This window comes from Leptodactylus fuscus, chromosome 5, assembly GCF_031893055.1.
Source record: "Leptodactylus fuscus isolate aLepFus1 chromosome 5, aLepFus1.hap2, whole genome shotgun sequence".
NCBI lineage: Eukaryota > Metazoa > Chordata > Amphibia > Anura > Leptodactylidae > Leptodactylus > Leptodactylus fuscus.
Window position 1 is genome coordinate 201,749,628 of NC_134269.1, and position 12,385 is coordinate 201,762,012.

The 12,385-nt window shown below is 43.8% G+C and overlaps 1 protein-coding gene across 1 annotated transcript in view; it reads right to left on the minus strand.

The window, feature by feature from the left end:
* The window catches only part of LOC142203917 (organic cation/carnitine transporter 2-like), a 21,861-nt gene continuing 9,476 nt past the window's right edge, over positions 1–12,385 (minus strand). Inside the window, exons 5-10 of the mRNA XM_075275023.1 lie at positions 8,690–8,816; positions 8,010–8,110; positions 7,390–7,604; positions 5,206–5,388; positions 3,643–3,778; positions 1–1,494 (exon numbers count right to left, since the gene is read on the minus strand). Coding sequence (XP_075131124.1) covers positions 1,404–1,494; positions 3,643–3,778; positions 5,206–5,388; positions 7,390–7,604; positions 8,010–8,110; positions 8,690–8,816 — 853 coding nt within the window. The 3' untranslated portion in view covers positions 1–1,403. The remainder of the gene's footprint in view (positions 1,495–3,642; positions 3,779–5,205; positions 5,389–7,389; positions 7,605–8,009; positions 8,111–8,689; positions 8,817–12,385) is intronic.

A 12,385-nucleotide genomic window follows, 5' to 3' on the forward strand; every position in this document is an offset into this window, starting at 1 on the left:
CTACTCGCTCACATTAGAAAGCTGGATGATAGGAAACCCTGAAGCCAAGGATGTGTCAATGACCGTGGGGCAGAGTGAGGAGACGTATCCATAGGATAATGGAAATCCAGTTCAGAGAGTGAAAGGAATGGGTCCTTGAAAGGGAACTACAGACACAGAAAGATGGCCCCATGCAAGTAAATAGAAAATGAAGTACAATACTCGACACTTTAAAAGAGTTAGGAAATCCATTTTCACACACCCATTGGAGAATTCAGAGGTGAACCCCTTACTCAGTATATTCTCATATTTCATGGCTGGAGTGGAAAGCAGTTACAAGAGAGTTCCTTATGCTGGAGGACTTGTCCTGCCCTACAGAACATGGACAACCCATTCATCTGAATGGACAATGTGCAATGCCCAATCTCTCCTGCGGGGTTGCTGCAGGGAAACTAATACTTACTGCCAAGGAATCCTTCCAATCCCTTAAAGAAAGCGGCCATATTGGCTTAGCCTGTGCACATGACACTGTGGTATAGCGGTAGGGCTGTGCTAAACACAGGAGTGGCTTCTATGTGGAAGGTGTAGCAATGGCGACACTGAGCTAAGGGACTGTCCAGTGTTCCGACAAGAATCATCTTATTTCACAATAAAAATCTCAGAAAGTGCTTAGCAAATCACAACTAGTGTAAGAGCAGCCATTAGGTTACTATCCATTTCCACATTTTCCCCGTTAGGTGGCGCTATTCAAGCAAAGTCCAACGTAGTGTTAGTAGATAAGACGGTATTAAGAGTGTCAAACCAAATAAATAGGATATACTATAACAGTGTGTCATTATAACAGTGTGAGTCTCCAGGCTGCATTGGAGCAGTTTCTGCGGATATCGCGATTATGTTGTTCCTAAACGGTGAGGGTTTATAAATGGGGGAGTCATCTGGAAATATTACCTTAATACGTGTACCCTGTATTGGAATGAACAGCGACATTTCTAAGGTGCCTGTAGTGTCCTTGGCAAATATGCACAGTAAAGAAATGAAAGCACAATAGAATATATTCCGAAACACTATAGAAAAGTGTTACTGCTTATAAAGATATTACCAGTGGTGTGACATTAATCCTCCTCTGAGAGAGCGGCCAAATCATATCCAGTGCCAATAGTACTGTGAGGAAAGAAGATTCCACAGCACAATGGTGTCGCCTTGGTCAGAGCAGCTCCTTCATCACATGCTACATTTAGCAGGTCCAAGTTGTGCAAATCTTCAGTAGTCCAATAGAGCGGACTGTCCATGACATCCCAGGACTGTCTCTACATTCAACATGGATGTCTGTTATGTCCTTCATAATAAAGTCCGCCGGAGAGTCTCCAAACTCATGGACTGAAAACAACAAGAGTTCTGGTCCTTCAGTCGATCGGTTCTGAGACCTACAAGGCCGTGTTTGAAAGGACCTTCAGATTTCCGTTAGTCTGTTTCTGAAGTTTTAGTCCTTTCTTAAATCCTTTCTTGTATCTGAATCTGGAAAAAGAGATACAGGGTATTATACTGCGGGACAGAGCATACTATATTAGCTTAGATACAGGGTATTATACGGCTGGACAGAGGCTGATACTATATTGGTTTATAGATATAGGGGTATGATACTGCTATAGATACAGGGTATTATACTGCTGGACAGAGGTGAATACTATATTGGTTGATAGATATAGGGGTATGATACTGCTATACTGCTATAGATACAGGGTATTATACTGCTAGGACAGAGGAGGATACTATATTAGCTTAGATACAGGGTATTATACGGCTGGACAGAGGCTGATACTATATTGGTTTATAGATATAGGGGTATGATACTGCTATAGATACAGGGTATTATACTGCTGGACAGAGGTGAATACTATATTGGTTGATAGATATAGGGGTATGATACTGCTATACTGCTATAGATACAGGGTATTATACTGCTAGGACAGAGGAGGATACTATATTAGCTTAGATACAGGGTATTATACGGCTGGACAGAGGCTGATACTATATTGGTTGATAGATATAGGGGTATGATACTGCTATAGATATAGGGTATTATACTGCTAGGACAGAGGAGGATACTATATTAGCTTAGATACAGGGTATTAAATACTGCTAGGACAGAGGAGGATACTATATTAGCTTAGATACAGGGTATTATACTGCTAGGACAGAGGAGGATACTATATTAGCTTAGATACAGGGTATTATACTGCTAGGACAGAGGCTGATACTATATTAGCTTAGATACAGGGTATTATACTGCTAGGACAGAGGAGGATACCATATTAGCTTAGATACAGCGTATTATACTGCTGGACAGAGGCTGATACTATATTAGCTTAGATACAGGGTATTATACAGCTAGGACAGAGGTTGATACTATATTAGCTTAGATACATGGTATTATACTACTAGGACAGAGGCTGATACTATATTAGCTTAGATACAGGGTATTATACTGCTGGACAGAGGTTGATACTATATTAGCTTAGATACAGGGTATTATACTACTAGGACAGAGGCTGATACTATATTAGCTTAGATACAGGGTATTATACTACTAGGACAGAGGCTGATACTATATTAGCTTAGATACAGGGTATTATACTACTAGGACAGAGGCTGATACTATATTAGCTTAGATACAGCGTATTATACTGCTAGGACAGAGGCTGATACTATATTAGCTTAGATACAGCGTATTATACTGCTAGGACAGAGGCTGATACTATATTAGCTTAGATACAGCGTGTTATACAGCTGGACAGAGGTTAATCTTATATTGCTTTTTGCTGCACTTAGCTTAATACATTTATTGATTTTCAGTGATAATTGACAGATGGAAGACAAGCAGAAAATAAAGGTAGACGTCACTGAACGAGCAATAAGTGGTCCTGACCGCGGAGAAGACAACGTAGCGCTACACTGACCTTATCCAAAAGAACACAAGTGTCCTAACCTGAACTAACCGCGTCCTTGGGATACCCCATGGGGTACAATAGAGGAGCCTCATCCGCCCCTGTTAGCGGCCATGCCCTCTCCTAAGTGAACCAAGTTCTTTGGCTGGACATTGACGTACAAGTGACACTAGAAAGCCATTTTGTCCCTTCTGTATACTGGTGTGTACAAGTAGCATGTTTTGTGTAAGAGGAATATGGAGTGATGATTATATTGTGATTGATATATTGCCTTCGTGTGATACAATTGACATTTTAGATAATAGGACTATAGCACTTTGTGAGTTTTTGTTGGACGTAGTCTGGAAGAATGTCAGTGGAATAAGTCCAGGAGTTTCCTGCGGAGCACGGACGGTGTGGGGTTGGGTCGGACTACAAGTGCCGTCAACAAGATTGAGAAACCATTAGGCTGAATACACGTCTGTGCTGGGGCCAGGAAACACGGCATGTCCGACTGCCGCATGTCCCTGCCTCAAACTGGACAGACTGAATCCCAGATCTCGGGGGAATAACAGAATTGGCGCAGTTTTAAGAAAAGATGCTCAAGAATGGTGCATTTAATTTACATGAATTTAATGGATTTGAGCCATTCGGAATCCGCCATGTAGCTAGTGTCCATGGTATGGATACGACAACACGTGGTATATAAGAAAAGAAGTAATAAAAAATAGACACTCACCCTTTTACTCTAAGCATCTCTTCAATTGTATCCGGCAAAGGCATCCCATGTGTTTCTGGGAGAAACAGGGTGAAAATCCCTACAAGTACTGTGAGACTGCCCATCAGGACAAAAGGCAAATGCTTGTCATAGGCACCTAGACAAAGTAGAAATATTGGGTTAGATCCACAATTGTACAGATCAGGAGACGTCTACACGAGGTTGTCTTGTCATAGCCGGTGGCTTCACGAATAGGTGAAGGTGCAACGTAGTTAAAGCAAACCTATAAGGATTCACAACCAAGAAAATGGTGCTTAAAGAGGACCTTTCATGGTCCGGGGCACAGGCAGTTCTATATACTGCTGGAAAGCCGACAGTGCGCTGAATTCAGTGCACTGTCGGCTTTCCCGATCTGTGCCCCGGGTAAAGAGCTAGCGGTCCTGGTACCGTAGCTCTTTACAGTCAAAAGGGCATTTCTGACACTCTGTCAGGAACGTCCTTCTGCACAGCAGCGCCAATAGCGCTGTAGAGTGTGAGCGGGGAGGAACGCCCCTCCCTCTGCTCACAGTGCTCATCCATAGATGAGTATTATCAGGAGGGGAGGGGGCGTTCCTCCCCGCTCACACTGTACAGCACGATAGGTGCTGCTGTGCAGAAGGACGTTCCTGACAGATTGTCAGGACAGCCCTTCTGACTGTAAAGAGCTACGGTATTGGGACCGAAAGCTCTTTACCCAGGGCACAGATCGGGAAAGCAGACAGTGTGCTGAATTCAGTGCACTGTCAGCTTTCCAGCAGTATATAGAACTGCCTGTGCCCCGGACCATGAAAGATCCTCTTTAATACCCCCTCGTACTCTGATCCAGTGTCCCTTGGCATTCCCTACGTGGGAATTGCCCTGAACGTTTTCCTCCCCTCTACTGAGTAATGGCTTTATGGGGTGCATTCACACAGCGGAAAATGAAGAGGAACACCTCTTCCTTTTGTGCTGCCATACTGGCCCACGGGCTACCCACAATGGGGCATCGGCATTGCGTCAAGGCTCTGCTGCTGATCAGACCCAGATGAATGTGACTAGTCAGCAGGGAGTCAGCAAGAACTAGCAAAAATCTTATTTTTTCCAATATCCTGCCTGGGCAGAACGGAGCAGAATCCGGGGCGAATTCGGGAGTGGAATCTACCCGCCAACTCCGCTACAAAGTCATCTGTATGAACGTATCCAGGAGAACAGTAGTCATCCCCGAAGAGAAGAAAGATGGAGGATGGGGCCTCTTGAGCATTCAGTACTGATAGCCCAGGACACTTCACAAAGAAAAGCCAGGGATTACTGCGTGAATTGGATTAAAGGGGTTTTTCCAGGCTACATAATGGATGACCTAATCTTAGGATGACGTCAATTAAAGATCAGCCGTACATTTATTTGAAGAGGTTGTGGACCCTATAGGTGAAAACCGAGGCTGAACATCAGGTCCCAGGCCCCTGTTGCAAATTTGGACACCGGTTGCTCAGTGTCTGCCATGTTGATGCACGTACCCTAATAGGCAATTCAGACGCAAGGTATAATATCATAGAGACGAGGACTTACCAAGGTAAACAAAATACGGGGATAATATGCTTCCTAATCTGGAAGCCATAGAACTGGCCCCCACTCCCATGTTCCTTACGACCGTAGGGTACAGCTCAGCAGTGTAGACATACACCATGGAGAATGCAGAGGTGATCCCAAATTTGCCAAGCATGACCAGCAGGATAGACAGGATATTCAGGTCTGCAATAGAACAGATACCAGACGTTCCCACCAGTTTAGTAAGATCAAGAACATGTGACATCCCTATCAAATGACTTCTACTGAATTGGGACACAACATGATGCGAAATGTTCCTAGGAGATTTTCTGCATGGCCCGGGGGCTAAGAACATATTGTCTACTCTATCCCAGCACAACAACAACACATGGAATGAGTTATACACTGAGGCCCAGATCACATCTGCATTTGGTATTTTGTTCGGGGAGTCCACTTGGGGACCCCCTAAATGGAATACCGACTGTATTGACAAGTGGTGATCAATGAAAGCAAACAAACTATAATGGGGTCCGTGTGTTTTCCGCATGAGTCATGCAGAGAGGAAAGTAGTACATGAAGTATTTTTCTCTCTGCATGACTCATGCAGAAAACACACGGACCCTATTATAGTCTATGGGGTCCATGTGCTTTCATTGCTCACCGCTTGTCAATGCGTTCGATATTCTGTCCCCAAGCAGACTCTCCAAATGGAATACCGAACACAGATGTGAACCCGGGCCTGACGTCGGCTTTTATAATGAAATAACGTGTGTATCAAAGCAGCAGAACAATTATACTAGGATTATAGGGGCTGTCTAGGATTAGAAAAACATGGCTGCTTTCTTCTGGAAACAGATCATACCTGTCCATAGGTTGTATGTGGTAATTGCAGCTCCATGGAGATGAGAGCAAGCAGTCACATTTTTCTAACCCTGAATTCTGGGATAGTCAGAGGTATCCGGTTACTAAGTGGTCTGGAGAGATACACTATGTGATCAAAAGTATCCGGACACACAAGTTGGTGGCGCCCTCCATCGGTAATGCTGGATACAATATGGTGTTGGCCCACCCTTAGCCTTGATGACGGCTTCCACTCTCGCAGGCAGACGTTCAATCAGGTGCTGGAAGGTTTCTTGGGGAATGGCAGCCCATTCTTCATGGAGTGCTGCACTGAGGAGAGGTATGGATGTAGGTCGCTGAGGCCTGGCACCAAGTCGGCGTTCCAAAACATCCCAAAGGTGTTCTATAGGATTCAAGTCAGGACTGTGTGCAGGCCAGTCCATTACAGAGATGTTATTGTGGTGTAACCACTCCGCCACAGGCCGTGCAGTATGGACAGGTGCTCCATCGTGTTGTAAGATGCAATCGCCATCCCCGAATTGCTCTTCAACAGTGGGAAACAAGAAGGTGTTTAAAACATCAATGTAGGCCTGTGCTGTGATAGTGCCACGCAAAACAACAAGGGGTGCAAGCCCCCTCCATGAAAAACACCACCACACCATAACACCACCGCCTCTGAATTTTACTGTTGGCACTACACACACTGGCAGATGACGTTCACCGGGCATTCGCCATACCCACACCCTGCCATCGGATCGCCACATTGTGCACCGGGATTCGTCACTCCACACAATGTTTTTTCCACTGTTCAATCGTCCAATGTTTACGCTCCTTACACCAAGCGAGGCGTCGTTTGGCATTGACCTGCGTGATGTGTGGCACCCAATCACCTGACCACGTTCCAAGTCCGTGAGTTCTGCGGAGCGCCCCATTCTGCTCTCTCACCATGTCTAATGTCTACTGAGGTCACTGATATGGAGTACCTGGCAGTAGGGGGCAGCACAATGCACCTAATATGAAAAACGGATGTTTTTGGGGGTGTCTGGAGACTTTTGATCACATAGTGTAGCTCATGTGTATGGACAGACAGAATGTGGGTCATTGGGCTCCTGTTTTGGGATAGGTACAGGTCCTAGAGGTCGTATACAGTGGGAATATCCCTTTATGGTGCCAGCTAGATGGAATCGAATCATTGCGGAAAGTTCAGAGAATCGATTTTTTGAAAAATTCCTCTCTAGTGCCGGCACCAAACTATCAGCAACAATAATAGTATAATAGAGATCAATACATTCACTTTGGATTTATGGGGCACAAATTTACACAATGCAAAAAAAATGACAAGAAATCGGGTGACAGGTGACTTACGTTGAGGCACTAGCTGTATGAAAAGAAGGACGACTCCTCCAAGGAACAAAGTGCTGGAGGTAGAGTATCTTCTGGAGAACTTTCGGAGCAACAACCAAGCGATGATATAAGCAGGGACTTCAATGATAGCGGATAGGAAGCAGTTCACATAGGGGTCACCGTGTAAATTGGGAGTGTTAAGCGACAAGCCGAAGTATCCTACGGATATAATCATCCTGCAAACACATATAGGTCTTAGCCAAGGAACCAACAGGGCGCAGTCAATGGAGGTAAATTCAGTGCTGACAATTCTGTGGCCATTCAAGGATTCCAGTTGCCCACAGGAGCCATTATAAGTCCACCCCTTTCCTTAGCACTATGGTGTATTACAGGGATCAATGACCTATGTAATACATGGCCTATCAGCAGAATGGGAGATGCTACTAGTTAGAGATCCCTGCTTTGGTGGAGGGGCATCTAGGGCCAATACAATATACAGACAGTTGCAATTGGGTTGCAAAAAAAATCCAAAAAAACCCATGCATGTTGCCAAAGCGATCCCAGATATATTAAACGTTTTTAGCCCACCATTGGTGGCGTTACACTTTACAATGCGAGTATAACTCAATACTTTCACTTACCATAATAAAATGGAGAGAAATGTGACAATACGGATATTACTCGTTTTCAGCAGGTCAAAAAATGTATACGCCTTGTGAGACTGGTCCTTCAGGTCTTGCAGCTATGAGACAAACACAGTAGTGTATATACAGTGTAGTCTAGTAGTATATACAGTGTAGTCCAGTGCTATATACAGTACTTCCTATTCTGCTGGAGGGAATACGAGCAACAAAGGATCTCTTGGGATTAATAGAACATATTACGTGCCTCCGTAGCCAATAATAAAGGGGTTTGTATTAGATCTACTGCTAACAAGGTCACAAAATGGAACCGTGGTGGATCTTATTATAGAGGTGTTCACTTTCATTGTAATCCTGCCTGTGATGATGATATTACTGTAGTAATATGTACAGATAGTAAGCATCAGACTATTATTAGGCCTTTTTAGGGGAACGGTCTTGCCCGGGATCATGAAACTGATGTAAGCCTCACCCCTATAGATAAGAGCCATGACGGCGGCTCCTCGAATAAGTTATTTTGGATGTCAAAGACATCCAGCATTTGCCTAGCCATTGGTAAGGGCCATAGTTACCAGCCACTACCTATCGCAGTGATCGACGATGGTTGGACATGACACCCAGACCCATTGGACGGTCAATAAAGCTGTGAGTCTATACGGTTTAGGGTAAGACGCGCTCACCTCTGAAGGAATGAATATTACGTCCGGTGGGGTGAGGCCATTTTTCTTGGCTGCTTTCTTGATGATCTCTTCAGCCTCGCTGACCCTGCCCTGTGACAGCAGCCATCTTGGAGACTCTGGGATGAACCTGAAAACACAAAGTCACTATAGTATTACAATCATCTACAGGAGATGGAGTTGTCATATTGGATGGTAACCTGACGTGAATAACCTTCACCTCTTATCATTGAGGGTTATAATAATGTGTCACCGATTTGTTTTTTTCCTGATTAAAACCAGATATAAAGTCTATTTTTATGATGTTTTTGTTTTTCTGTCCACGATTATGATGGAGACCAGGTTACCTGAGCAGGGGGTAACAGCACGAGTCTGGCGTCTCGGGGGAGTTTTCTAGACATATTGTGTGTGGAGGTTATTGAGCAGGGCAGATCCTATATTGCAAATGGTGAATCGTATAATAGAGGTGTTAACTTTCATTGTAATCCTGTCTGTGATGATGATGATATTACTGCTGTAACGTGTACAGACTATTAAGCCGAGTGCCACGGGCCAGAAACACCGTGGCGTTATACAATAACAGCAAAGTGGATGGGTTCAATGCGAATCCCACGCCCACTTTGTGTTTAAAAAGTCGCACGATGCGATTTGGCAGATTTTGGTCCCGATTCTGACGCGGGAAGCCGCATCACGTTGCCGCTCATGGAAAAAAGTAAGCTAGCGGTCTACATAGAGCGCTATTGTGAAGGGGCCAAATTCAGCACCAAAATCCGCCCCCTCTTGCCTCATGTGAACGAGCCCTGAGATCAGAATCACACGGTAACTTTCTGTGCCCAACACCGGATTGCATTGAAAACAACAAACAGTATTAAGGAAAGCCTCTACCACTCCCCTGTCTGTCTGTGCGTGCCAATGAGCATTATGTATGTCCTGTATACGTAGGAACAAGCCTGGTCAGCATCAGCCAGACGGAGTTTTATGGTTTCCTAGTAGTAACTGATTGTGCAATGTGGAAAATTATGACTGTAAATATTGGCACTGCCCTTAGTAAATGGAGACTATAATAAGGAGCAGAGTCCTGGGCCAGATCTAATGTATCAGAGCTGCCCCCTAGTGGAGAGAAAATGCATAAAAAGGCAAAATACAGGTACCCTGCTCACACTAGCACTTACAATGCTGTAAAAGACACAAGCGGCTGCACAGGAGAGAATGCTTATAGTTACAATACATCACTATTTAACCCCTGGAGATCGGGGGGGGTCTGGAAAATGATTAAAAGTGCATTCGCCATGAGCGGAGGGCGGTCAGATGTGGGTGAGCGGTTCTTACTGCTGAGCAGGCACATAGTCTATACATGATAGGTGGAATTATTTATATACTTACTACTATAGATTATATATTTACTACTATATTCCCATAAGGAAACCATTAAATAGCAAGCATCTGTCCCTAATGCTGTGTGTACAGTGACATACGATCTTATGCCATTGAACCTTAAACACGCCATTCAGCGGGCCAACAATGTTCCCAGCCGTCCTGCCAAGGATTGCACAACGAGGTATTATGGGGCAGTGTAGCAATACCTAAAAATGTCTGTTTATGAAGGGAAGCTTACTTACTGCTGCCAGGGTGTTAGGGTAAGTTCACACAGAGTTTTTGTGGTCAGGATTTTGACCACATTTTGATCCCATTGAGATCAATGTGAGCCGGTCAGTGCTTTTTTACGGGAGCCGTTTGTTCGGGCTCCTGGAAAAAGCAGCGACATTCTCATTCTTTCAGGCGGATTCGCCTCGCGACATCCGCCAGAAGATGCTCCCTCCATTCATTTGGCCTAATCCGGAGCGGAGTGTGCGACTGGATGCCATTACACGGCCTACGCCTCAGGTTCCAATCCAAAAAAAACCCTGTGTGAACTTACCCTTAGTCCCAGGAAAAATGTAAAACAGCAACAATGGTGTCACCTAACAAAAGAGAATGCGCACCTTACTAATCCCGCTCTGTTTACCTGGACTGTTTTTAACCACTTCATAACCAGACATATTTTTTTTTTCTTTTTTATTTGTGCGGTTTTAAAGGGAATATAACAATTTAAAAAAATAAAAATAATAATAAATTGTCTTTTTTTTTTTTTTGCACAATTTTTTTTTATAATATCCAGGAAAATGTAAACATTTTAAATTGATTTTATTTTTTTCTTACCCTAGTTACAGGAGGAATACAGCCTCTTAATATGAAGTACAGAGCCGATCTGGTTGTTGTAGGATCACATGACGACCACGCCAAAAATAAAGCTGCATCATGGCAACCCCTCCCCACAGCTGTATACACAGCACTCATTGAGTCATTGAGGGTTGTGTATACAGAGAAGACAGGGAAGTCCTTCGCTCTGGGATCTCTGGCTATTAAAAACTTTCTGCTCCATCTTGTGCAACTACTTAACTATACAAGTATATCCTTATACAGATCTATCTATATATACACTAGCAGGAGGACCCGGCTTTGCATGGGAATATTTCATTTTTTTGTTTGTGTAGTGGCCCCAGTTTTGCACTGGTGTATTTTGTATGTCATTTGTGTGTGTCCATAAGTGTCATGGGATCATGTGTATCTCAGTTTGGATATCAGTGAAAAACCTGCGATCGGCTGTTATGGATATCTGGAGTAAAGCTGTGTGTATGTGACCTTGTGTAACAGTGTCATCCACAGCTCCCTGCCTCTTTATAGCTGACTTACAGCAGTGAAGAAAAATGGCTTGGTTGCTATAGAAACCTGGAGTAAAGTGCTGATGTGTGGTACTGTGTGCAGAAGCGCGTATCTAATCCTCCGGCATGTGGTGCTGTGTGCCAACGCGCGTATCTTATCCTCTGATCCGTGTATCTCAGTTTGGGTATCAGGGTTGGATTGTGCATGTGGACTGACCGTGTGTACGGCAGTTGGAATACGAGTGAAAGACTTGCAGATTTGTATTGGCTTAAGGGGGTCATTATTTTGGGAATACTGTATCACCGGAACAGTACGTGTGAGACATTTGAGGCCCGGTCTTAAACCTTCCCTGATACCTGAAGTACCTATGTGCCAAATTTGGTGAAGATTGGTCTAGTCGTTTGGTCGCACATAAAGAACAGAAAGAAACTCATTTGTTGCCTATATTTTAATCGAGGTTACAATCTATCTGTGTGCCGAATTTCATTCAAATCCGTTCAGCCGTTTTTGCGTGATTGAGGAACAAACATCCAAACTTTCACATATTTTTTATAATATTAATTAATTAAATATTAATTAATATTAATTAGAATAAAATAAATAAATTAATTAATTAATAGGAAGGATAGGAGGATTAGTAGGATAGGATAGGATTCATTTTGCATTGGCATTTCTTTTTGTGGTCCTGTCCATCGAAAATGACCCGTGTGTAGGCCATATGTTTCGGACTAAACTCCGCCATGTGTATAGGAGTCACTGCATTATATTCAGTTATGAAGCAGCGAGCGCCTGAATGGCCCGGCCACACATGGTTCGCTTTTCAAAGACAGGCCTTATAGGTAACACCACTAACCAATCATTTCATCCATTACTGACCCTGCACAAAGCTTGTCTAGAAAACTCTCCATGGACCTCAATGAGCTGACTCCAGTCTATTACTAAATGCCGCAGATGATGCAGTAAAAACTCCACCATTTACCATTTGCACTCAGGCTT